The sequence below is a fragment of the Struthio camelus genome, chromosome 2 (genome assembly GCF_040807025.1).
Source record: "Struthio camelus isolate bStrCam1 chromosome 2, bStrCam1.hap1, whole genome shotgun sequence".
Classification (NCBI taxonomy): Eukaryota; Metazoa; Chordata; class Aves; order Struthioniformes; family Struthionidae; genus Struthio; species Struthio camelus.
The window spans coordinates 116,993,146-117,019,326 of record NC_090943.1 but is presented as its reverse complement, the minus strand read 5'-3'; the positions used below and the strand labels follow the sequence as shown (position 1 = coordinate 117,019,326).

The window sequence follows — 26,181 nt, the reverse complement described above, 5'->3', positions numbered from 1 at the left end:
AAAAAAAAAAGCAAAACAAAAGTTTTTGAGGAAAAAAGATGAGGCAAAGTAAAAAGAACAAAAGAGTTTACAAAGAGAAGAGCTATAGGAAGGTTAGCGGATAGGCTATAGGTAAGGTTGTTTTTTTTTTTTTTGAATTAAACATGGAGGGGGAAGTTTAAGAAGAAACTGAGGAACAGAATAATGGAAAGGTGATATGATTAGAATAGTGTGTGTGAGATGAGCTTGGCTTTAGGATTTTTTTGTTTTAATTGATTGGAGAGGACCAAGCTTGGGATACAGATTAGACCAGGGAATATACCACGTCAGCAGTAGAAGATGCAAGAGAGACCCTTGAAGAAGAAGGAACTATCTTCCAAAAGCAAGAACATGGGTTTAGTTGATGTGTTTTAGAGAAACCAGACAAGAGAAGAGGATGGGGTTGTGGACAACCAATATACGAAGATAAGATAACAAAACAGACTATAGTATAAAAACTTAGAGAAGCTATTTGAATGGACAGATGGAGAAAGAAACAAATAGAGAGGATGCGATGAGACTATAATCATAAGGAATAATGGAAAAATTGAGGTTATTTCAGCCTAAGGAAAGATAGCATGAAAAGAAAATAAAAGGGGGGCCAAAAATGAAAACATATGGAAGTCAGGAAAGAGAGAAAGGACGGGTGAAGGATGAGCAGGATGGTGAAGTATCTTTCATGCCTAAGAGTAACGTTGGTGGAAGCAAGAGGAAGAAAGGGAGGTGCATGAAGGAGGTAGATGAAAAATTGACTGCTGCAGTGACAGGAGATATAGAAAGCCAAAGAAGTTAGATTTTTTTTTAATTTCTTTGATTTAAGGTGTTTTAATTAATTAGCGTTCCTTTTGCAGGACCTTAGATGAAATTATTTAGTCTATCGTTAAAGCGTTTGCGCTCACCCAGATTCTTTTAGAAAACTTGCACTGGGTGCTCTGTACAATTGGATAGCCTTAGGGTGTAATCCCATTAACTACTTGTAGAGTGGCAAAGTAATTATGGTAATCCCCACTGCCTGTACTGGAGCTTTTATGAGACCACCTGCAGGTCATTCCTTCTGACCTAGAAAGACCTATTTTAAACATTATGCTGTAAAACCTTAGATGACTACACTGAAAGAGCAGCATTAGGAGCTAATTAGTAAATATACTTTGTTATTGATGGCATATAATTAAGAAATTGTATTTCCTAATTTCCTTGGCATCTATTCTACAATGTTGTTTAGCAGGATTCAAAGATAATATACAGATTTCTGTAGAAATATATCTATTTTTAATCTATTACCATCAATAAATCATGAAAAATGTACATTTACCCATACTGTGTGCAATGCTTTGTATACTTGGGAATTACTGATGGCTTAATAATAGTATGTATAGAAATGGTAGTGTAATTACTCCCCTCCCTTTGTTGGAAACAATGAAACTAATTCTCTTCTCACTTACACTGGTGTAACTAAGCTGACTTTAGTGGAATTTCTCTTGAATTACATTGCTAGGATGACAGGAGAGTCAAACCTAGCGTTTGTAAGTTAAAGAAGTCAGTTCTTCACCATCTGTTGTACTCTGCTTCATTCTGATTACTGAACTTATCTCAGGTTGCAAATAAGTAAATACCTCTTCGGAATTTGAGAGTTTTTAAAATATCTTTGTTTTTAAGCAGGATCTTGGAGGAATTTGCACAGCAAAGTGGGTTACAACTCGGTGCAGTTTTTTTCTACTTAATTGTGTACATAGTTTGACTAATAGGAATTTACTGTAAGTAGGTTCCACTTACCTTCTTGTGTAAACCTCTTTAAGGTTTATAGTGCTGCTATGGGATGATGTTCTGTCATCTGCAAAGAAATCAGATACAAAAAGTTTTGAAATCCGTGGAAGGACCACTAGTGTCAGGGGCTACAAACCAAACCTGAAATCACAAAGCAGTAGGGATTAAATCTGGAATTGTAAGATGAGAGGTATGTAAGAACCCAAGTGTTCATTTGCTCTTTCCTTCTTTTTCTTTCTTTCCTTCTTTTTCTTTCTTTCCTTCTTTTTCTTTCTTTCCTGAGTAGCAATGGTTGTAGCAATATTTAATCTCCATATAAAAAAAAAAAAGCAATTAAAGATCTGCCAGTTAATCCCATGATATCTTATTAAAGAACTGTAAACATGAATATTATCTAGTTAATGAGCAAAAAGCCTGTCACTGAACAGGGTTTAGTCTGGCCCTAAACATAAAGAGAAAAAAAGGATTTTTTGAAAAGTTGTTTGTGTTGTCTTCATGCCTTTTAGATGATGGTGAAATAAAGTATTGATCACTCTATTTAAATAAATCCTGAAGGGGAGGTTTTCATTTTACCCAAATGTTTATTCTGGTAGGAAAGGCTGAAAAGAGAAGTGCCTTGTCATTGTGTGTGTTCAAACTTCATAGCATCCTCATGTAAGTTCGTCGAAGAATTGGATTGAAATGTCACTTTATCTAGTGGGAGACATGAAATTGAACTTGTCACATCACCCATTTATTGTAAAAAACAACAGTTCGTATGTAATAGGTGACATAAAAGTAATTGAACATTGAGCAAGAGAAAAATAGTGGGGTAGAGTTGATTAAATGTATTTGGGGAAGTTAATTAGACTTCTACTTACAGTCTCTAGGTTGAATTTTTCTAATAGTGGACAGATAGAGCACAGATTAGATTTAGGAGAACAGAATGAGCCTGCCTGAGCAGACAACAGATTATTACGGAGTTCAAACTGCTTATTGGGTTCAAACAAGGTAAACCTAGGTGTCAAATTGGTTAGAAGGAGTTTTGTTACGTTTTTAAGTAAGGGTTTAGAAAGGTAGCCATCTGTACTGTTGGGGGCATAGATGTCTGCATCTTTTCAAATGGAAGATTGAACACCTTGATAGAGCTGAACCTGTTTTGGATCTCTAGAACAACGAATGTATGCCAGAGGGCAAAATCATTTTGAGATCAAGCCACAATAAGAAAATGATAAAGACTGCTTATCTATGGTATCAGTTGTTCTCGTATGTTAAATATACACAAGAAAACATATTTTCTTCCGCTCCCCAGCTAATCTTTCATACTGGCTGCTTTTCAGATCTATCTGTCTCTGTCCCTTTTTTACAAACAGAGTTGGTAATGGGACTTATTTCTAAAGTTGCCTGACAATTCCTACTATAAAGGCTTGTTTTCAATTTCTCATAATTTGGGCAAACAGACTTCGGACTGATATTTTCCAGAATGGGTGCCTACCTCAATATGAAGGTTTTTGAGAAACTTTCAGACAAAACAGTTGAGATAATTCAGCCGTCTTGGCAAACTTTCCATAGAAAAGTGTTGAGGCCTCTAAGCTTTAGAGAAGGAACATAAGATTTTTTTCAGGAGAGTAACAGTTGTGTCAAGAATACTTCTGTTTTTCCTTTCTTGTAAAAATGTGCTTTCAAGTATAGTCAATTTACAAGCTACCAAAAAAAAAAAAAAAGGAACACTTCTCATATTTGTACCATGGACTTCTCCTGAGTTTAATGCTCAAATTCCCCTGAAATTCTAGATGCAGTGAAGAGAATTTAAATTGCAAGCTGATCTGAGCTCTTCTGGGTTGTGCTGGATCCAGGCACAGGAATCGAAAGCGAGGAGCTTGCCACTGTACTGCCCTCCACCCCTCCGAGCAGAAGTTCTGTAAAGCTAAGATTGTGAGATGCATGATACGGAGACAGAGAGGTACAAGGGCAAGAAGCTGCATATCTGAATGAGCTTGTAATTGTTGGACTGAAAGGTGTGACAAATGGAGAGATGTTTTGAAATAAAGTGAGAGGGGAGGTAGATAAAAACTAGGACCTCATAAGCACTAAAAAGTAGGAACAGAAAGGAAAGCAGAAGGTGGAACAGAAACCAATATACACACATACATATGTATACACCCACACACATATAAATACAGATGTGTATGTAGGAGATGAGGGTGAAGACTGAGGGTAGTAGAAAAGGCAGTGGAAATATGGGAGGGGAGAGGAAAAGCAGGTGTTAAGGAGAAGCATGGTTGTAGGAACAGCAGCAGGCTGGAAGGTGGGGAGAGAAGCAGATGCAAACCTTATGGATACAGCCCAAGGGAAGCAAAAACCAAACCTGGGGATGGAGTTTAGCGGCATGTGAATGTAGGAATGGCGACCGTAGAGTGGTGAGACAAGGAAAAATGAACAAGGCTGATAGCAGGAAGGGTGGCTGAGTTTAGCACCGTTCAGCTCAACGGATGAGGATGGAGTGAGAACAGCGGAGGCCGATGCCCTGGTCCAGGGGGCAGAGAGCCGCTGAGTCAGGAACGGACAAGCCAGAGCAGTTGAATTTGGGGGGAGACGTGTTTGGGGAAGGGAATGGTCTGTGCCTGGCTAAGGACGGATAATAATTCAGGAATATCTATTAATATGCAGCTACTTTGATTGTACCTGCATAGATTTATTAGTGTATGGTACAGTGGCACTTTTGTTTTTCTGTAATGTTTCAGAGTATGTACAGATTGTATTCACTCAAAAATAGAAAATCAAAATTACTTAAGATTACTTAAGATTACTTAAAATTACTTCTAAATTCATCATTTAAGAACGTTAGAATATTATGTCAGGTCAGCTTTTCATCCTAAACAATCCCAGTAAAGGAATAGTGTAATTTTGTTATATTTAAATCACATTTAAAGTTTGCTCACATGCGATACACATAATATTGCTTAAGGGTGTTGTTTAACGTTGATATTCTTTTTTTACAATTAAATGCTTTGGCAAAAGATATTTAGTAACATTTTTTTGAAAAGAAATTTCATGAATAATTGTAGTATTTCAAAATCATTGCCATTTCTTTTAAGGGAGTATTTTTTGCCCTTTATCCAGAATTAAATGCTGCAAAATGGCACTGGTATCCATTGTTTCCAAAGAGACTGACTCATTTGCATGCTCAAAAAATGAGCACAGCATGAAAATGCAGATGAAGATGGAAGAAAAAAAAATTCTTAAAATAAACCTGTTTAACTGAATTCAGGACTCTGAAATTATACTGATTTAATTTAGTTTTATAATAATTACATTAGAAGTTATTAATGAAGACGTAGCATTAGAGAGCCTATGATTGCTACTTTATTTTTTACTGCTTCACCTATTCGTGATGTGTTGAACACTATTACTTAGGCTTATCCTGGCATTCTCTTTCTAACAGTTGCTGTTTAGTTTTAAAAAATTAGCTTGCAGAACAGATACTTCTTCCCTCTTCCCCGCAGTGTGGCATGGCCACTATTCTCCCAGTTTCTCAGCTCTCAGAAAAGTATATATATATAATGACTATTCTTAAAATGCATTTCTTTTTCAAGCAAACTGTTCTGAGCTACAAGCGAACAGGAAATGTCTATTTCTTTCTGATTTATAGGTTAAATCTCAGAGATTTGTGTGATCTCAACTGGCATATCTGTGTGATGCCTTCCCACTCCCTATTAAACTGCAAAACTTAAAAGTGTTAGGATCTTGCAGAAAATGTTTGGAAATTCCCTATAGTTTAAAGCACAGAGCAATGTAAAACAAGGAGTCGCCGCTTCAGGTGTATTTACAATTAATATAAAAGTGCATAAGAATGAATAGTTCATATACATGTGTGGCTGAATTTATTTTGTCCTCTGGGTAGGAAAAGGCTTTGTCTTATCATGAAGGCTATGTCTTTTTCTCATATTTACTGTAACTGATCTGTTTACACTGGTTACCATAACAGGATCAATCAAAAGCTTTCTGTTGCCTGCCACCATTGGACTTTGCCTTCTGGTTTTGTAAGGTGGCCAGGATTTTCTTCCATAAGTGACTTGTGCCCATGAGCATTTGTTATAGACTTCCAGGAGAGGTCACCTCTGAAAATCTTTGAAATGTTAATTTTGAATTAACACCTTCTTTTTGGAGTTACGTGAATATTCTGTTTTAAAATCCAAACTTTAAAGGGATTTTCAGTACCAAGTAGCTTTGTTTACTTCTGTTTCAAAAGAGTCAGCAAGGAAGATCTCCTCTTGAACCTTTAATCATCCTACTGAATAGCCACTACTACAAACTCGTTTCTGAATTTGATTAAAACAGATCCTACCTTGAATGTGCATAACTATAGAGTCACAGATCTATTGTGCCATTTTTGTAAAAGTATTAATCAGAAAGTAATTTGTGCAGTATTTATCTGAGACTACTTCGGTGGCTGGCAGTAAAACTGCTTTTAGTGAAGGAAGATGGTGCTGCGGTCTGGCACTTACCCGATTAACTGATTCCAACTTCTCAGTGTCCTAAATATCAAGATCAACTCTGACTAAAGCAGGAATGAATGAATAAGCTGAAAGAACAACTTTTTTTCTTTTTTTTAAACCGGTCAGATTAAAAAGGGCGTTGTTATTTATAGTGATAGGTTGGTTGTATGTAACCTCAGTCCCTAGTGAGAAGACTATTTTCAATATTAAAGTGCACTTCTAGTATTCAACTGCAGTATATGCAGGCTTTGCTGAAGTCACGCAGCTTGAATTAACCTTTTGTACTTTGGTCACAGAAGAATGAAAAATATGCCCCAAAGGATAAAAAAACCAATAAAATACTGTCCATTTCAAGTACTTGTAATACTTGGAATGAATTGGTGTAACCACTAACCTCTGTGACCTAAGTCTCGAGTTTGCATTTTGAATGGCACTTCAACAGGCTTTACTAACATTTGCAACTCGAAAGTAATTAACTGTTCTTTCAGCATGGCTAAGTAAATGCCTTAGGATGCTCTATAAAAGTTTCATTTCATGTCTTGGTTCACGTAACAGCCTAATGATTTAAATTGAGGCTAAATCATTTTGAGTTAAGTTAGAACTGTTTCAAGATATGCTATCGCTGTATGAAGCCATCGTTTGTATACTTCAGGAACTATAATTTCAATAAAACTGCAGTCTTACCAAAAGAGGACATCAGCTTGCAATATATTATTGCTGCCATCTACTAGTGTTATCCCTAGGGATTTGAGAATATGCACAATGCTGCTCTTTTCTATATGTACTAGACTATGGCACTATATTTGGGCTGGTTTTATGTCAATTCCAAAGAGTAATAATTAACAGACATCTTTGGAGACATTTTGGACTGTTGCCAACTGCAACGTGTTCGTCGTGATCGTAGTCAGTTAATTTTATTGAGATGAAAATGAATAATTCCAATGCCTATATCTGCTATTTTGAGATATCATGTTTCAGCAGTTACTAACAGACTACACAGATTTAAGCTTATCTAAAAGTGAACAGTGCTAGTTAGAAACTTAGCACTGGTCTGAGGCACAGCTGATATTCAGTAAGCTTAATGCTTTGTGAGTTAAGTACCCTTTTTTTCCTTTTACAGAAGACGGAAAGGTAACATGTTGGACAATTATGTGTTTGTTAAAATAACAATTCTGCTATCTCTCAGGAAATATTTAGTAGCTATTCTCAGATTTGCTATTCTCAGATTTCCTTTCTCCCCTGAGCTTCATTCTTTTACCTTCTTTGCTTTAACTCTGAAGTCCTTGAGAAAACTATGAAATATATCAATTTAACTTTCTGTTTGACTGTCTGTATCTCAACACTTTGGGAAATGGTTAGCAGAAAAATAGGATAAATCTGAATCCACAGCTGAAGGAAGACAAATGTTCTACTTTCATCAAGTATTCTGTGTAGCGTTAAGAAGGTGGCAGTATTTGCTGATAGGTGCGTTAAGAATATTGGATCAAATACTGCGTTATTACAGTGGCATGGTCTCATTTTACTTGAATATATTTAACCAATGGGTAGGCGAATTGTAGGTTGATGTGATGCATGAAACCTCAGCAGACTAATTTCATGGATAATCAGTAGGAAAAAAAAGGAGACTGTGTTATTTACCTTTAATAAAAAAGATGGTCTGCAAATTCTTTCTGTGGTGTAATTTAAAAGAAGATGAGATGTCCATTTCATAATAATACATGGTTTTAAAATTTTGCTCACTTCTAACATCTTCAGAGTGCAAACTATTGTGAGATCACGCATACGCTAACTTTGTGAGAGAGAGAGTACTGCTTTCATTTGGTAGTTAATGAAAATAAGCCATGACATGCAGTAGAGTCAGACTCTCAGTAAAGACTCAAGAATTCCCCCCGCCCTTATATAGGAGCTCTTTCTATTTAACCAGGATGTTGGACTTGAAAAGACACTGTATTTATTCTGCACACACAGTAGTCTGAAAATCTTGAGGTTGAGTAGTACAGTCTTTGAGAAATAATGAAAAAAAACCTTTGTTTTCATGCAGAAATTATTGTTGTATGTCTAAGAATAGACAAAAAAATATCAATTTTAACTTTAAAATGTTAGATTTGACTAAGACTTATATTTACATCCAGTAAGAATTGTATTTTGATAAGAGAACTTGAGATCTGCTTTCTTTTTAAATTGTAAGTTAAAAGACACCGTTTAACATCGAGTGAATAGGAGAATTATCGCTGCACACAGTTTAAAGTTATATGGTATAAAATGAAAGCTTCAGGTTAAATTCTCTAAGCCCATAAGCAATAGAGTATACTGCAGTTTATTGGAAATAAGTAAATTACTCCGTAGTGGTAATTTGTTTTTGTCCATGATTTTTATGTAGTCTTCCACTGTAACACAGCGAGAAGTGCTTTTTTTTTTTTTTAGTGTTATAGAAGCAGAAAAAAACAGTGGTATAATTAATCATTCCTACTTTTTGTAACTTATTTTGCTTTAGAGCCACCTGTTCCCATTGCTCCACCTCAGCTGTCTTCAGTTGGCGCAACGTATTTGTGGATACAATTGAATGCCAATTCCATCAATGGGGATGGACCCATTATTCAGAGGGAAGTCGAATATCGAACTTCAAGCGGAAGCTGGTATGACATCCAGCCCGTGGACTCGACAAGCTATAAGATTGGACACCTGGATCCTGATACAGAATATGAAATCAGTGTCTTACTTACAAGACCAGGTGAAGGAGGGACAGGATCTCCTGGCCCAGCTCTTAAAACAAGAACAAAATGTGCTGGTGAGTACTAGAAAGCGATCAGAAAGTTGTTAATGTCTTTCTAGGGTTGAAAACAGGTTATTTCGCCGACAATTGTTACTATCTACCTTCAACCAGCAGGCTGCAGGAATTAACTAATACTTAAAAGCATTTGGTCTTATAAGCATTTGGTCTTATTAGCATTTGCCAGCTATGATGATCTTCAAACCAACTTTCAGAGCCGCAGTGGATTGTAGATCAAATCATACCTGTTCATGCCTGAAAGTGAGTAGTGTGGAGTGCTGTATAGATAAACGATTTTTACTTTCAGGGACACAGGATTCCGCTGAAATCTCTCCATTTCATTACACCTCCTGTTGTTAGTACAGGTTTGGGGGTCAGATTGGTTTATCCTTTTTTTTTTTTTCTTTAGCTAGAGTTTAGAGTTTCCAGCTCGATAGGAATTTTATTTGTTTTGGATAAGATTTTTTTTCCCCTGTTTTCAATGTCAGGCATATCAAATCTGTAGATAAAATGGAAAGAGATTCTCTGTAACAGCAAAAGTATTTACTGTTTCGTCTCAGTTAGAAGATAAGGTTTAGCTGAGGAGTGCTTTCTTGAGTGACTGACAGCAGGTCTTTTCATTGAATGAGATAGTGTGATTTTTGTGGTATTGTATAAAGATCTTGACTCTTGTTTTGTGATGTTATAACTAACAGTCCTGACCTCCTCCCGGAAAAAGATACAAAGCAGACCTATTATATAAAAACAATTGCATAATCATCTTCAGGAAAAGTATCAATTCAGCTGCTGGAAAAATAAATAGAGTATATTGTGACATGGGTTTTTTTTGTTGTTGTTGTTACTAATTTCTCCTAATATTTTGAATCCTCTCTCTGCTACTGTGAAGTTGACGGAAGATAGGCAGAAGTGTAGCTACAGGAAATGAAGCTAAACAACTGATATTAGTTTATTGATCCTAATATTTGAAAGAACTGCTTAATGTTATTAGTCTTCTTAACAGTCCCCCAAAAAATTGCATATTTCAATGGAAATACTTAGGTGTTTCCATTGCATATGGAAGGAAGTAGCTTCTCTGAAAGCCACCTAGCCACCTACCAGTGGCTAAGTGGCACTTTGGTAAAATTGATCAATGTGATGCCAAATATATATTGAATTGTATTTGCAGGCAGAATTCTAGTGTTATATTTTGAAGATGCAAGCTTATATAAGTGCTGACAGGTTTTTTTTATTCTTTTCATGTTTTTTCTTTCCAATAATCAGACAAAGAAAGTAACATTTAATGAAAATACTAAAAGGCAGTACACAGTAGCTAAGTATTTAGTATTTATAAGATTTTCTTTATTAGACTAAAATAACTTCAGCTTAGTCAAATTAGGGCATAAAATCAATTAGAGTTCCTTTCACAAGGGTTTCTAGGTCACTATGCCTTTCATAATAACATAAAATTATCTGTCTAGAGAAGGTGCTGTATATATTTAATACAGAAGTACTCCAGGTACATTACAATTAAACCAGTTTTTCTCATATTTTGATTCCCCGTTCATATGATTAGATAATGTAGCATTAGATGTTGTGTAAGAGAGCCTGTCTGAGCTAAGGGATTAGAGAGAGAAATTCAGAAATTTAGTTTTACTTAATATCACCATATGCTTTCTAGGCATGCCAGTGGTAGATACTGTTGAGTAATAAGACAGGCATTCAATCTCATAAAACAATATACACTGGAAGTATTTTATTACCTAGTAAACTCTTGTAATATATCTGCATTATTTGTGTTTTCATTAAGCTAAACAGTAACCCTCTTAAATTAAATGCAGAAAGTAATGGCTGACTGAAAAATTTAAATTGAATGGCGATATTAAATCTGTCTCCACAAATTGACTTTTTTATAGCAGAAGATACTGCTTTGAAGGTGTAGTGGTTATTGGTTAACTGCTAGCAAGTGACATGCTAATAAGTGGCCTGAGGGGTTAAAAAGAGATGCTGATAAACTAATGACAATATAATTAAGCCGGGTAGGAGTAAAATAATGCCAGTCTCCAAAGCATACCGTAGAATTAATAAAAGAGGAGTCTTTAAGAGAATAGTCATTGCACCTTTTTAATTACTTTGATAACGGTATGCGGCTTGCCTTTTCCCTTGGGGCCTAGTGAACCACCTTGAGACTTGAAGCAGTATGCTAGATAATCTTAATAGTTCTCCAAAGCATTTGAAATATGTTTTCATTTTAGCAAAATGAGGTTTCCGAGACTTGTAATAGACAAGTGCGATCTGTGGCTTTCGTAAATAAAACCATCTATAATTAGGAAATGAAGAAAAAAATCTCTCCAGACTTGGCTGCATTGCCCTCAGTGGAGCAATTGTTACATATTTTTCAAAGTGCTTTGCTTCCTTCTGATGAAATGTCATATAAATGTAAGTGCTCTTTCAGTGTAAGGCGGAGGAATTACATTCAGATCTGGATTAGATTTAACCTGGAATGTGGAGTTCAGGTTTGAAAAAGATAGAGGGTTAACAGATTTTGACCGTTGTGATCCACATCTGAATCAGACTTGGAAAAAAGTTTTGCTGGTGCCAAGGTCTGGAACCAGGGCCTCCTCGGAGACTGGAAGTGGAATTACCAGTTGCTGAGTTCAAACCTCCCTCACCCTGCCACCGTCTCATATGGTGGTATGAGCCCAGAAGAGTTCTGCAATTTAAGGAAAAATTGGGTGGCAGGAGATGCATGTCAGAACATTTCCATAAAACTGCATATGTCGAGTTACCCTGATGTACGTTCTCTCTGCTGTTTGTTTGTTAAATGAGAATTTCAAAATAATAGCCTACAATTACAGTCATTTAGGGGCAGAACACCAGAATCCTTCACACTTCAGACACCATTAGCTGAGAAATACAAATGTTAGCTCAATGTCAGACTCACAGTGCCAGCCACTGTTATGAAGACCACGCTCGCACACGCTCCCTCACTCTTGCTCACATTCTCTCTCTCTCTCTCTTACCCAGCTGCTGCTGGCAGCTAAATAGTTGCACAAATATTTGAACCAAATAAATCACCCTGTATCTAAGCACAGAATCAACAGTGGTTCTGCCATAAGGGATATAATAAATCTGAGGATCTCAAAGTAAATAGCTATCAAAAATTTGTTTCCCTTACTGAAGTAGACTGTGATTCGTTGGGTGCCTGAAAAAGTTCCCAAACCAAATCTTTTCTAAATCTGACCCCAAAACAGTGGAACTATCAGTAGCAAAACCTAATGGGAATGCTAAAGGATCAGTAAGGTCCTTTGTGTTCTGTAGTTTCCTCTTACCTTTATCAACATGTCTGTGGGTAGCATTTTTTATTTTTGTGCTTTGCAATATATTTCGTCGTTGACGTGCACCGTAAAAACTTGATCCAGTCCGTACGCCTCTACCTTGAAGAAAGACAGTGCCCCAGTGAAAACAGTCTTCTGGACAATCCACAACCGCTAGCGAGTTCCTGCAAATTTTCCCCTATGGCCTCTTTGTTGTGATATTTTACTAAAAACAGAGCTATGGGACTGGAATGTCCAATACTGAAAGACGTTTCTGTCAGACTATCTCCAAATCATCTTTTTTTAACAGTCAGATGAACTCTGCTTCTCTTTGCTAAGATACGATTATTATACGATTAAGTATTTTCAAAAATAATCCCTGTCAATTTAACCAATGATTTTCCAGGCAGCGAATTCACAAATGCCAAATATATACAAGGAAGTAACAGGGATATTTTAATTAACATCGCTCTTTTTGCTGTCTCTTCCACCCCATCACCTCAGCTTGTCAGAAGAAAGCTGTTACTCCCAGTTCAACTTCGCTCTTCAGTCATTGTGGCAGGTTGGTTGTAAACTCTCTGCTACTCTTAGAAAGGTTGCCACAACCTGGAAGAACAGTGGAGGAACTCTGAGAGATTGTTCATTTTCCTCTTACTCTTTTTGCTCACTGTTTTGGCTACACCTAGGTAATTTTTCAAGGCATCAAAATTACTCCCTTGCTTTCTGTGCTGCGCGCTGTCATTGTGAAACCATCTGCACGTGCCAAAATGTTCGCTAGTGGAGTGAGCATTCTCTGCCCTCTCATCTGCTCAATTAAGACCTCATCTCCTGTCATCAGATCCTGAAAATGGTCGGAGTAGAGAATGGACCAGAGGGACAACCCTGTTTTTACTTGGGGACATTACCTAACTTCTGTGTTTTCTCCTTCCCGTTGTTAACAGGGATGAGTAGCTCATGAGCGTATAAGGTCTGTAGCCAGTTAATAAACTGCAGGGAAATACAGTATTCACATAGAAAATGTACGTTCACTCTGTCAAAAGCTGTAGCCTGATCCAAGGCCAAAGCATAAAACTCTCTTATTCTCCCTATCCCCCTGTTTCAGGCAGACAGTCCCTACAGTTTTTACAGTACTTGTGGACTTAACTGCATCGAGTTGAAACGTCAGACAACGGTATCTATAGGCAGGTGTCCCTGGGTAGCAACTACCTGGAGCCCTGCATGCAAAGGCAGCATGCTCTTGCCCACACAAGTATGCCGGCTAACTCCATGCCACATGACATGAAGTACTTACCAGGACCTACAAGATGGGCAGTCTGCGGCTCCTAATGTATGAGATTCTGAATAATCCAGTGTCTTTGCAGTGGGTCTTCCCTGTTTTCCTCCCCCGTGTCCTCTTCCCATCTTCTTTTGTCATGAATTCTGTAGTTGTCACGCTCTGTTCTGTCTTGTATCTCAGGAGTACTTGCTGTTTATCTCCATGTCCTTGCCCATCCTGTATTACTGTTAGGGAAGGTGGGTTCTTTCCTGAAGAACAGCTTCTCTAGCCTGAAATGGGCCAGTGAATGGGCTTTCCCAGTCTTTGGAGGCTTCACTGAGTCTTTTGACCTTCTTGTCTCAAGAAAAGAAGGATCTTTGTGTCACTGAGGATTAAATTCTCCCTTCTTATTGCTGGGATTGCCTGTGAAAGGGTTCGCTTTTTTTCTGGCATATAGTAAAGTCTTAGCATCACTTATTTTTGTGATTGTGAGAGAATATCAACTTCAGCTGTGCTATAGGTACTTTTTTACGGCTCTTTCTCACAACTTAGCAATTTTCTCAGAAGTTTGAACCAAGTTTATGCAGCTGTGTTGTATCAGAGCTCAACCTTGGGTCACAAACACTAGAACCTTGAGGAGGAGGGTTGCAGGTATTGCACCATTTCACTTTCCATGGAAAAGTTCAGTGTTATGTCTAAAGTCACCCTTTTAAAACTGAAGCTGTAATAAACACTAACAGGAAGCTGCACTGCAGGGAGCTCGCACTAAACTCCCATTTCATGGGAGTTTCACTGTAGAAGTAATATACAGTTTTAATAGAAATTTGAAATAAAATATAGCTACCGTATCATCCATTCTCTACATGCCTTTCTGATGTACAAACGATTCCCATATGAGGTCCACTTTCTTAGATGAGGAAAATGAAATATGGAATTTTGTGCAGTGGAACAGATGAATAGCAGCTTTTGGATAGGCAGAAGATAAGCTGATAAATTTTAACAGAATTCCAGGAAAATATTATTTAGTGGGAGGTATGTCCATGTTGCTGTGGCAGTTATCACTTACGTCTGATTATGCATCCAAAGACATGTGTCTTTTTGGAAAGGGTGCTACACAGACACTGTCCAGATGGGACTACTGTATGAGTTCTTCTTTGGAAGCCACTTGCCTGGAAACAAGCCTCCAGGATATTCCTTACCAAGCTGATTTCTCTGATGCTCTCTCACCATGGGCTGCAGAGCTGCCTTCCCCTTATGTTACTGGAGACCTTGGGTCAAAAAAAGAGAAAGAACTCCAAATTCTAAAAAAAAAAAATCCCCTTCAATCCAGTTCTCCTTCTGTTTGACTGGAATTCCCCTGTATGAGTCCCTTAAGTTTATGAAAGCAACAAAAAACGGCAGTAAACTTGGAAAAGAAGCTGCCACCAGGGTGGCATTTCAGTTCTCCTGGACTCTCTTTTCACAAGGTGGGCTGTATCACAACATCTGTGTTGTATTTCTGTCCTTCCCCAAGACTGTATGGGCACTGACGTTCAGCATGATAGAAAGATTGTGTGTCATAGTCAGCTGCTCCCATTCTACGACATCATATTGGATGCTTCTTTACATAGGTGATTGCCAATGATAGAGAACCCAAACATTTTATTTCCTTTTGGAAGATAAAACACTATCGGGTTATCTGCCCCTTCGTGCCAAGTGTGTCTTTCCTTCACTCAGGAGTTCTCAGCTCAGGTTCTCTGTTCAGTGAACCTTCAGACTGTGCGTACAAACATGTTTTATAACATCAGGCACTAAACCCTGTTAGTATTCCCTGCAATTCTGGGTCTTCGCAGTCTCCAAATATATATTTTTGGTTCTGTTACAATATCCAAAGTTCTTAGTGGAGGAACAGAACATTTTGCCTCCCTTCCACCTGAAGGTGGCTATATATGTGGGAAGAGGAAAGGAAAATCCTTGCATAGGTCTATTGGTCCTCTCTCTCAGACACGCATAAATAGCATGTGCCTGAGTGTATATGGAATGTAAACAAATTCTGATGATGATAAGGATATGGAGTTTGAAACCTGATAGTTAGATCTGTTTGCTTGGAGGAGGTATTCGTTACGTTGTGGAGAAGCATTTATAGATTTTGTTCCTGACAATTATATCTGCTTTAATCGGAATGGAAACTAAATGTTTGTAAAAAGAAGTGTCCTGCAGGACTGTCTTTCATCATGTGAAAAGCAGTCGTATAAAATGAGACTTGGTTCTTCACTTTATTAGATTCCCATTTCAAAACATTTACAGAGGAAGATATTAACCTGCTCTTTGAGACAAATGAACCTTCACCATCTTATAGCAAACTTGAGGGGCAAAATTATTAATTTCACATCTGCCAAGTAGAGGGAATGTGAAGAAACATAATGACCCTTGAGATAAAAAGTAGATAATAAGATTTCTCCAGTGACACAGCTCCATCTCCAGATTTGTTGCACTCTCTTATTAATTATAGGGATAAGCTCACGAAAACACTCTCAAAAAATGAATGTATCCAGCTTTGATTTAGGAAGGGTTTCTGGGTACTGAATGAAAAAAACAGCAAGTTGGGACTGTACTGACTTGAACAAAGGCCTGTATGTGAGCACCTTTAGTAGGAGAGGTAAATTAGGTGTACTTGTCCAAATATATTGATAGGGCATTCCTTAATGTTATTCTCTTCAGAAAAAATTGAACATGAATCGTGCATGAATCTTTTAAAATGTGTTATTGATACAGATTACTGCAGATTTAAATACATGGATTGGTACTCTATTATCAAAAGCAATTAGAAATGCACAATAGGGAACGCTTCTGGGCTAGGTGGCTTCCCTGCAGAGTTCTGCAGGTGCCTTGAACTTCTTTCTACTTAAGAGCTGTCTGCGGAGTACTTTTTCTACTCTTTCTTTTGTGGGAAATTTTCTCATCAGTTGTTCCTAGACTAGGAAGACGTGCCAAACTGCGTTTGAGTTACAGGCAAACTTTGCTTCTTTACTGATGACAAATTTTTTGGCAAAATATTAGCAAATGAGAAAGGAAAGGATGGCTTTTCCTCTTAGTCAGTGGAGAAGGTGCATGCATGCAAAAACCCAAACAAACTGTGACTAAGATTTTATGCATTTGAAGCGGCCTAAGTATAATTTACTTCTTCAACTTCTACCTAAAAATAATAATTAAACATGTAGGCCTAAGGGTGTGTATGAATGTGTATGTACACATACGTAATGCATATATGAATGGAAGCATCTCTCCTATAACCAAAGAGAATTTAGGCTTTGAGACCTATAAAATTACGAGAGCATTTATCATGCTAGACTGCTTCTAGCAAATTACTGTTGCACACTTTATGTGTACATCAGGCCTGTTGTTTGGAAGGCTTCATGAGAAGAGGTGTTGTCTAGGTTTATTCTCCAGCCCATCAGGGATGAATGAGTTAGTCCTTCTCAGATGGTGAAAGGAAGCAGTGACCTGCCACCTTTGCAGAGTGGCGGTGTTGACAGCTCAGGCATACGTACCGTTTTGGTCCAACTGCCTGGGAACTGCCAGAAGCCTCAGCATGATGGGAAGCTTTACAAATGCTACATTAACTCTCCAAGCTCATATCTATTACTACTATGCTAATGAAGAAAATCTCTGTTAATCTGGAGTTTTTGGGAGTGTGGGAAGCAGATGTATCATAACCTTTAAAGGAATCCCAGTGGCGTATTACATAACGTTAAGATTGCTTTTGTGGATCTAAGTCAACCCTTGATGAAACAAGATATTTCATCCAACAATGATAGCAGAAGATAATGGCCTCATGCTATGTTGTTTGGGGGCATTGTAGTAAAGAAAAAAGGGACTCATTTAAATGCTATTTAGCAGTCAGGTGGCTGTGTAGAGAAGTAATTATAGGGTTTATTTAGAAAGGAGTTCAAATAGCCAGGCCTTATTCAGTGTCTTAGGATATTTACCTTCTAAGCTTCGTGGAGTTTTAATACAGAGCCTTTGCCTCTTTTTGCTGCATTTGTCATCAAGAACAAGTTTCGTTAAAAAAAAGTAGAGTGGTCTTCTGAGCCATCTATATTAGCAGCTAGGAAAATAAGTTATGCTATAGGCAATGGAAGTCTAATTTCCAAAGGGTTTGCCCTCTGAATCTCCCCGCTGTATGATGGTAATCCTATTTTCCCTGGTCTCCATGTCCTTACAGCATAGCTGCAAGACAGGAGGAGGCAGCAGCTGACTGACCAGGAGCCTGCTGTCAAGTGGAATATTGAATGGTTGACTTCTGCCTCCTTCCCTGAGCCTCCTGGATGAGTGCACCAATTTGGGTCTCTCTCATCTATCAGATATTAACTCTGGCAGGCCTATGTGAAATTTGGTTAAATTTGAAACAAGCTATTTGGTTGAAATTCACCAGTGATTTTAAAGGATATTGACAGTGGCTAATGGATGAACACACAGGCATCCTACTCTGCTTTATTATTGTAATACTCACCCTTTCTGTTTGGGATTTTCAGACCTCGTGCTATCTTGTCTTGCAGCTTTGGTCAGTTGTAAAAACGTGTACTGCACAATTCTACTGGAGCATCTGTGAAGCACGAAACAGCCAGGAATTATATAGAAGCGTTGAGCAATTTATGTTGGGACCTTTTTAATTTTCTCTTTAGAAAAACTGATTACAAAAAAGTAGATCCAAAAGTTTGCAGACTGAATGGTGAGTTAATTCTGACCTGCTTCAAAGAAAAACAAACAATGACACACACTGTTTTTTTCAGTGATCAGGAGGCGTTTTGGCTTTGCAAAGTTACTTGTCTTACAAATGGTTGTAGACAGGATTCAGTCTAACTTAGAGAAGGTTCCTGTTAGGAATATACGGTGCTATAGGTTCTGGCTTTTTTGTTAGTGCTTTTTGGCATAACGTACAATTGTAACTCTATAGTCGAGGCTATAGACTAGAGGATCTAGAGTGAGATCTGAAATCAGGGAAGCTCCAGAAGAAGAAATATCCAGGCACTGGAGGAAAAACTCTTTCTTATCTGGCTGCTGGCCTAAAATACTAACAAATCAAATGTTCTAAATAGGTAATTCTGTCCTAGAGTCTAAGGATCTCTTCCAGTCAGCAGATGTGTATCACATTTCTTTGTAAAACTACAGAAAAACGAGATTGAGACAGTTCAAAGAATGCTAGACTTCCATTCCTATAACTGTTTTTAGTTAGCTTTGAAAGAGTAGTTTTGTTTAGAAATGCATTCTTATTACTGTTGAGTACTTTGAATAGGCAGGGGGAGCATCCCTTTGGAAATGAGTTTTTTTTTCCAGGCTCTTTTACAGACAACAGAAACTTCAGGGGGGGAAGTCGCTATGGGTTCTTCTCCACGACTGCATACTGACATGGCTAGATGAACTCTGGCCCAAAGACATTAGACCACTTGACTGCTAAGATTTTGAGCAAGTAGGTGGTTGCGTATCTGAAAGGAAATAAGAAATAAAATTGGGAAATTCAGTGCAGAACATAAATATGAAGTACTGTATTAAAAGAATAAAAAGCAGATTAAAATAAGACTGGCAATAAAGTTATGATTGAGGACTCTTGTGTTCCAGTACTCATGTTCTTCATCCACTAGATGATCTTTTCTAGAATGAGAAGTATGAGAAGTCTCATGCGAAATACTTTTGACGCTTGTGTTTGCAAATTTATAATTCTGATGTCTACATTTAGCTGCCTTTCAGTATCTACCATTCTTTAAGCATCATTTCTATTATTATAAAGATAGTAAAATCTATCTGCGCGTTTAGTTCATGCTTACTTACTCTGTTTATCTTGATCCAATTACTTGTAAACAATAAAACAGGATTTTCTTTTTGGAAGGAGAAAGTTCACTTTCATCCATTAATTTATGATTCATAACTGACCAAAAGTTTTCTGCAGGTGTTTTGGTCCAGAAATTCTACTGCAGAAAATTATTTAGAGTGGACTGTTATCTTTTAGTGTTATATGTATGGGAAAATACATGTAAAACAAAAAGGCTATAATAAGTATTTACTCTTGGCACCCAGAAGTGCCATTTAATTTATAAAAATGCATATACTTTGGAAACAGAAAGCAAACTACCTGTCAGTTGCTCTTTGTTTTGACTGTTTCTACAGATGCTTTGTTTGCAATTAGCTGTAAAAAAAAAAGCCCAAATCTATTCAGTAATTTACTTAATTACTGTTGTGCGGTGTTGAATTTAAGAGGATGACCCAAAGTATAACTGGCGTATTTGGCCAAGTAAATGACCAAAAATAACTTTTAATGACCTGAGCATAATTATAGATGACTTTAGAATGACAACTGGCAAAAATAGTACTATAATTAAATTTCCATTATAAAAGTTTCATCTTTTTTCTGACATGTAAGGCTAGATTGTGAAGAGTACTCATTTATAGAAGAGGAAGAATTAGAGAGCTATAATTTATAATTCAGGATAATCAATGAAAGCTTTCTTTTGTCAAAGAACCTTTCACTGCCAAATAGCACTGCATTGTTAGTTGTTTTAAAAAGAAACTACATATCCTTTGGATATTTATTTCATTTTTTGTAAAAGTAGATGAAAAATTCTGCTGGTTGAGTCGAGTTGCAGTAATTCAGCATAATGTAATGCAAATAGGGCTTCTCAGTGTTTTTTTCTTTCTTAACGTTAGCTTTGTCTCAGACAAAATCTAAGACTATTCGTCGAGAAGTAGGTTCTCTGTAATGGTATCTTATCACGGTTCTGGTGTATTCTCTATCTTGTCTTGAACAGAGTTGTTTCTAATACAGGAAGTGGTAATATCCTGATTTTCAAACTTTCCAATTATTGACTGAGATGGACCTTTTGCCCTCCTGTACTGGAACTTCGTAATTGTCATGCTTCACTGACATTTCCTATAAAAGATCACAAAATTGTAGAAAATGAAACTGAATGTTTTAAAGGATTGAAGAAGTAGTTGAATATTGAATAAGCAATGACAAGCCAGTGAATACACAACATGATATTTTCATCTTGGTATTTTGAGACTTTAGCTATCAGATGTTGTGTTCTTAGTGAATCAAGTCATTCTGGTTTGTACAGGAGATTGTAGGTGGGGAAGAGTATGTGAAAAGGCAGGACACACAGACTAAGGCTTCCAATCATCAAGAACATGGGAAAAAAATGAAATTCCATAGTACAAGTTCGAGATAATCTAGAACCCCTGGGCCTAGAACAGTAAAGAGACCATTGAAATGGAAGTAAATAGTCAACCAACAGAAGGGAGAAAGTGAAAGTTAGCTTCAGTGGTGACTCTTACAAGATGATGCAAAAACATTTTGCCTTACACGAAGCTTTCATACAAGTTTCAAGAGTAATTTCTAATGATCCTACTAAAAGGTGATTAAGCTGTAGATAACAATTAGGTTTCCATCAGAAGGTCACAGCCTTGCAGGAGGCTAGTTTTAGATGTGAAGAAAACCGTATGCGTCTCAAGTGCTGCCTTTAGAATCCATGAGGATCATTTGTTTTCGCAGCATCTGGAGATGTAAAGGCATATTGTTAGAAGAACCCAGCCCTGCAATAGGAGCAGCACAGTCAGTCTTTCATTGTTTTGTATCAAACATCAGTGTTTCAGTCTTATGTAAATTTTGAGATTCCTGCTGTTTGTTATCAGAATTTTTCTTAATGCTGACACCTAAAGAGGGCTGAAAGTTGAAGTAAAGTAAATTTGATGCGAAGAAGCTGCAATCCTGGGCATTGTCACCATGTTGATGGTGTTGAACTCATAATCTTAGCAGCCCTTGCTAGAGAAGTTGTACCTCATGAATTGGCAAGGCAGTGTATGGGATCTCTTTATATCAGAGGCGTTGTCAAGGATAAATAGTAACCCACATCCTTTTACGGGGTCTCAGGGAAAAAGAGTGAAGACATTATGAGGCTACCCTGTTCATTTCTGCACGTAGTCCTTCAAAGGGAGCTCCAGCAAAGATTATTATTTTACAGAGTTGAAAAAGTGGTGTGTCACCAGAGATCTTTTTCAGAGATAGCTGCAAAGCTCAGAATTGCTCTCATTGAAATGCCAGATGGGAACAACAGAGGGACTTTCTGGGTCACTGAATCCACTCAGGTCCCTATGTCAGGTGATCCTTTCACTCATTCAGCATACTCATTTAAGCTCCATGTCTAAAGAACTATTCTGTGTGTTTTTCTGTTACCTTTGTTAATTATTACACAAGTGTACTCATCAGCCACAAATCTGTCTTACTATACCACCTGTTTATTAAATAAACAGAAAATATACATGCCATTATTCTCAAAATAAGATTCTCATGTACCCAGAAAACTGATTAAGTAAAAATGTCTTTGGCCTTGCGTGTTAATCTGTAACAACAATGAATCTATTTCTGCTCTGTTAACATCCCATGATAGTTTGGTATGAATCTTCCAAAGCTAGTTTATTGCAGTGACACAATCTCTGCTAAGCAGTTAATATATGGCATTGCACTGGGTACATAAAACAAGCGACTTGTTTATTTTTGTAATGATAATTTTCAAAAACTGTCTACTAAAATTCAAAATGATCATTTACCTTTTTGTGTACTACCATTTTAATGTTAGTCCTCAGACTTACAGAGCGCTGCTTATGAAAGCAGCCAGTGTTAATATCTTAAAATCCATCACGAAAGTACTGCTCTGCATTCATCCTGATGCTGTGCACTTAGCTGCTTCCTGTACATTACTGCAAGTTTTTGAGGCTGGCTGGTATATTCCTTTCTTTTTAGTTTAGACTACAGGCTCTACTCTTTACTTATGCCTGGATGGTTACAACTATACTGTTTGCAAATAGATAACATCTTACGATTTTATTCTGCATTTGGAGCTGTCTTGATGTACAGTCTTATAGTGGATCTGACTGGAGGATTTTGTTCAAATAGAAAGGCTGGAGCTGTCCTGCAAGTACAAAGCTCTGGGAGGCATGGCCTTGGATAGTTTGCCCCACCTGCTGTAACATTTCTAGTCTAGTACCTAGCTGATATGACAAGCTGAAACTTCAGAGCAACACTAATTTTGAGTGCATTTAATACAGGTATGGAACTGGTTGGAGAAAATCTTTATGAAGTTCTTGAATCATACAGAAGCGAGGACTTATTTGTTTCTCAGATTTGCAACTCGTAAACCTGAGTTTATTTTTGTAAACACAGTTAAATGATTTCTTTTTTCTTTTGAAATCGCTATGCAAGGACATTTCTGGCACAAAAGGGATGATGGGGCTATTAAATGAAGATTAAAAAACATTTAAGATTGGATAAAGTAATCTTAATCTCATTCTGAGAAGAAGCTGAACTGTTTGCTATATTTGCTGTTTCCCAGCCTAAGGAAAGAGTCATTTCAGTATAAATGGTTAATATTTGGCAGTTATGCAAGCAGGTGACAAGACAGACTGATAAAAAAATGTATGTGAAAACTTAACTGTATGTATTGGTATCTGTAGGCCTGTACTTGCCTGTGCTACTTCGCATGCAAAAAGGTCAGTGTTAAGGTTACAAAATTAATTCTCACAGGTATTTAGTTGCTTTACTTCAAAAAGAAATGCATGATGCTAGGCTAAAATTAGCTGCATAAGATCTGTCAGTTAAAGTATCAAGGAAAATCTTTGACTCTATTCCGTATTCAATTTTAAAGAATATGAACTGCTCAGATACTCCTTTTAAAAAGAATTAAAAGTGATGTCACTCACCTTGAATAGTACCAAATTTACCAACAGTTCAGATCAGCTCTATTAGAACAATTATGTGGTGCTATAGTGAAAGCATAGGGCACGTGTGAAGAAACGAAGAAGAATAATTTCTGTCAATTTGGATTGCAAAAATTACCGGTTTTGCTCTTGGGGGTGAGGGATGCCCTAACAGTGTTGCCATGCAACTGGGTGTGAAGATTATGGCCAGACTCACTTTTCCCAATTAAAAAACAGTAGCTGCAATGTGCTGCAACTCCAGATTGCTATGGGTGAGACAGCCTGTAGTCAGATGTGGAAGCTGTCGCAATCAGTCAGCCTGTACCTGCTCTGAGCTTATGACTTTGAAGAGCTGCCTTTCCCTGCAGTCTTCTCCTAGTTCTTCATACAGAGGAGCAGAAAGGAAGGAAAGCAGATGAGCTTCTTTTCGTGTATGGGAAGGCTGGGAGAATTCAGTGTGCAGTCAGTCTCCTCTGGAGAAGGGAGGCGAGGAGAGAGTCTGCTCCGTTTCGGTAGAATCTTTCCAGGTAGGGATCAGGAGACCCTTGAGTTTCTGCTCTGCCAAAAGTTCAAGTTTTGCTTTGGCTGCAGCTTGCTAATTCATTCCAAGTTGAGCCCAAATTTTTGCTGATTTCTAGCATTTTCTTTGGCTTGTGTCCTTGGAGAAAACCTCTTTCCTCCTTCTCATTAACTTCCCCATTGTATTCATCATGTTTGACACCACAGCAGCATTTCTTGTGTAAGCCCTATTGCACAATAGGTTGTGTAGGCGTAGTCCTGAAAAGCACAGTTGATTAAGCAATAATTCAAACAACATTAGATTTTTTTAAGCCAATAATAATCTATTGTTGAAAAATAAATTCTGAGGCAAGTCCAAGACATTTATTAGGAGTAATTAGAGAAGCAAAGTAGAAATGTTTATTTTCAAGGTACCAATAAGTAATCTGATTACACTGTACAATTGTACTGGCATCATGCTGCTATTTCAAGTCATTTTATTTTGGAGAAAGTAAATAAACCAGTAAGACTAGACTAATTTTGGCTTATGCAGTCAAACTTAAATGGAAAGGTTTTGCTGATATTTTTGTAATAAACTTTACACTGACTTCTCCTCAGAATTGCAATGCATAATGTGAGAAAATACTGTGGTCCCTCAGAGAGCTTAGTCCATATAGAAACAACAAATTTTACTCCCATAAACTTACTTTGTAAGATGTGGCAGAACTGTAGGTAGCTATTGAGAATTGCCTTCAGATTTTACATGTACTATTAGAAATCATGCTTGTGCTGCTCAGTGGTTGTCTTCAGTAACTTCTTCTGTCTTCAACATGGAAGGACAGGCTTTGCAAGAGGGAAATTCAGAGCAGGATCTGAACTAAGTGTTCTTATTCTTCAAATAAGCTCTTCTCTTTTGCTATGATGGAATGCTCCTAGGGAGACTGACTTCCTGCATCTTTGCAAGTACTCACAGTCCCTTCAGTGATAAAAATAAAATGTTCTAGGATAAAGATAGGATTTTCTGCTGCTATCGATTATATAAAGACCAGCCCAAGCCATTGACACATCCTAATATCAATCATAATATCCACTGACCAGGGGCTAACGTAAAGTCAGGTCAAGAACATGTTTCTCGAGCCTCACTTTTAGGCCATTGTCAGTTAAGTTCTGTGTTATACCCTGAGACAGTGCTTTGACTTTCTTAAACTGAACTGAGTAAGTGTCCTTACTCTGAGTATAGAAGATAAATGTGTCCTTAACCTTCTTGAGTGTGTCCATTCATTTTTAGATGGGCAACTGCCAAAGTTAAAATGTAAGACCTTGATTCTGTGCTCTTATCAACAAGTGTTCCAAAGACAATACTGGTTATTATATTAGTGAAATTAGAAGTTACACAGATGTCTAATATAAAAAAGGAAATTTCCATACCAGAAAAAAGATAAAATTCTGAACAGTTAGTTGCTATGGATTTTATGCAGCTGACTTGAAATACTGAGAGAGATGCCAGGGAGCTTAGCTGCTGAAGAGTAACCTGACAATAGTAGTTAAGGCCAGAGTTGTATATTCTAGAAGAAAGGAAAATAGTTTTCTTGCTTGGTGAGAAAGATTGAGTCTGTTTGTTTTTTTTTCTTTTCTTCATTAATAGTTCTTAATGGATGTGTGAGGTTGGTTGGATGGGCTTTTTGGTCAGATGTAACAAAAAAGACTCAGTTATATGCCTACAAATACATGCAATGCATTGCTGTAGCTAAATCGGTTACTCAGATGACACTATGCCAGTACTTTACCTATACCTTCACATTGTTTTAACCAGCAAAGTATATTTGAACTATAGTTTCTGTACCCTATACAGCTGAACCATGAAAATGTGTTGCAAGTACATACCACTGCTAGGCAAACTGCTACTAAGATAAATTACTTCTTTTTGTTCTCATGATGCTGTGATATATGAAAACTGTGACTTACTTTATACATAGATAACAGCTGCTAGAAGAAAATTGTGACTTCAGCCATGCACCCTCCAAACATGACAGGAGAGACAACAGAAGGCAATTGAACAGTCTGTAGGGGGCTGAAAAAAGACTGACAGAAAAAAAATATAGGCATGGCAAGCTTCCCCATTCCCTACCAAAGTACATTAGGTTTAGTAGATACAAGCCTGAGATGCTTGAATTTTTTTAAAATATGCTGCTGATGTTTACCAGAGTATTCTCAGAAGGTCCTTCTGTGATGCCTGCTTCTTCACGTCCTTTCTTCTTATGACTGGTTATTTTGTCTGTCACCTTCAATTTTTTCCTCTCGGTCGCCTGATGCATATATAGCTTCTGATTCAGAGAACCAGTTTTTCGCCCATCCCTGTTTAGCAAGGCACTTAGAATC

At 37.4% G+C, this 26,181-nt stretch overlaps 1 protein-coding gene across 14 annotated transcripts in view; it reads left to right on the top strand.

The window, feature by feature from the left end:
* Positions 1 to 26,181, top strand: part of PTPRM (protein tyrosine phosphatase receptor type M) — a 488,712-nt gene that overhangs the window by 200,630 nt on the left and 261,901 nt on the right. For all 14 annotated transcript variants that reach the window (XM_068932232.1, XM_068932230.1, XM_068932229.1 and 11 more), the window contains exon 7: positions 8,755 to 9,048. In XM_068932232.1, coding sequence (XP_068788333.1) covers positions 8,755 to 9,048 — 294 coding nt within the window. The remainder of the gene's footprint in view (positions 1 to 8,754; positions 9,049 to 26,181) is intronic.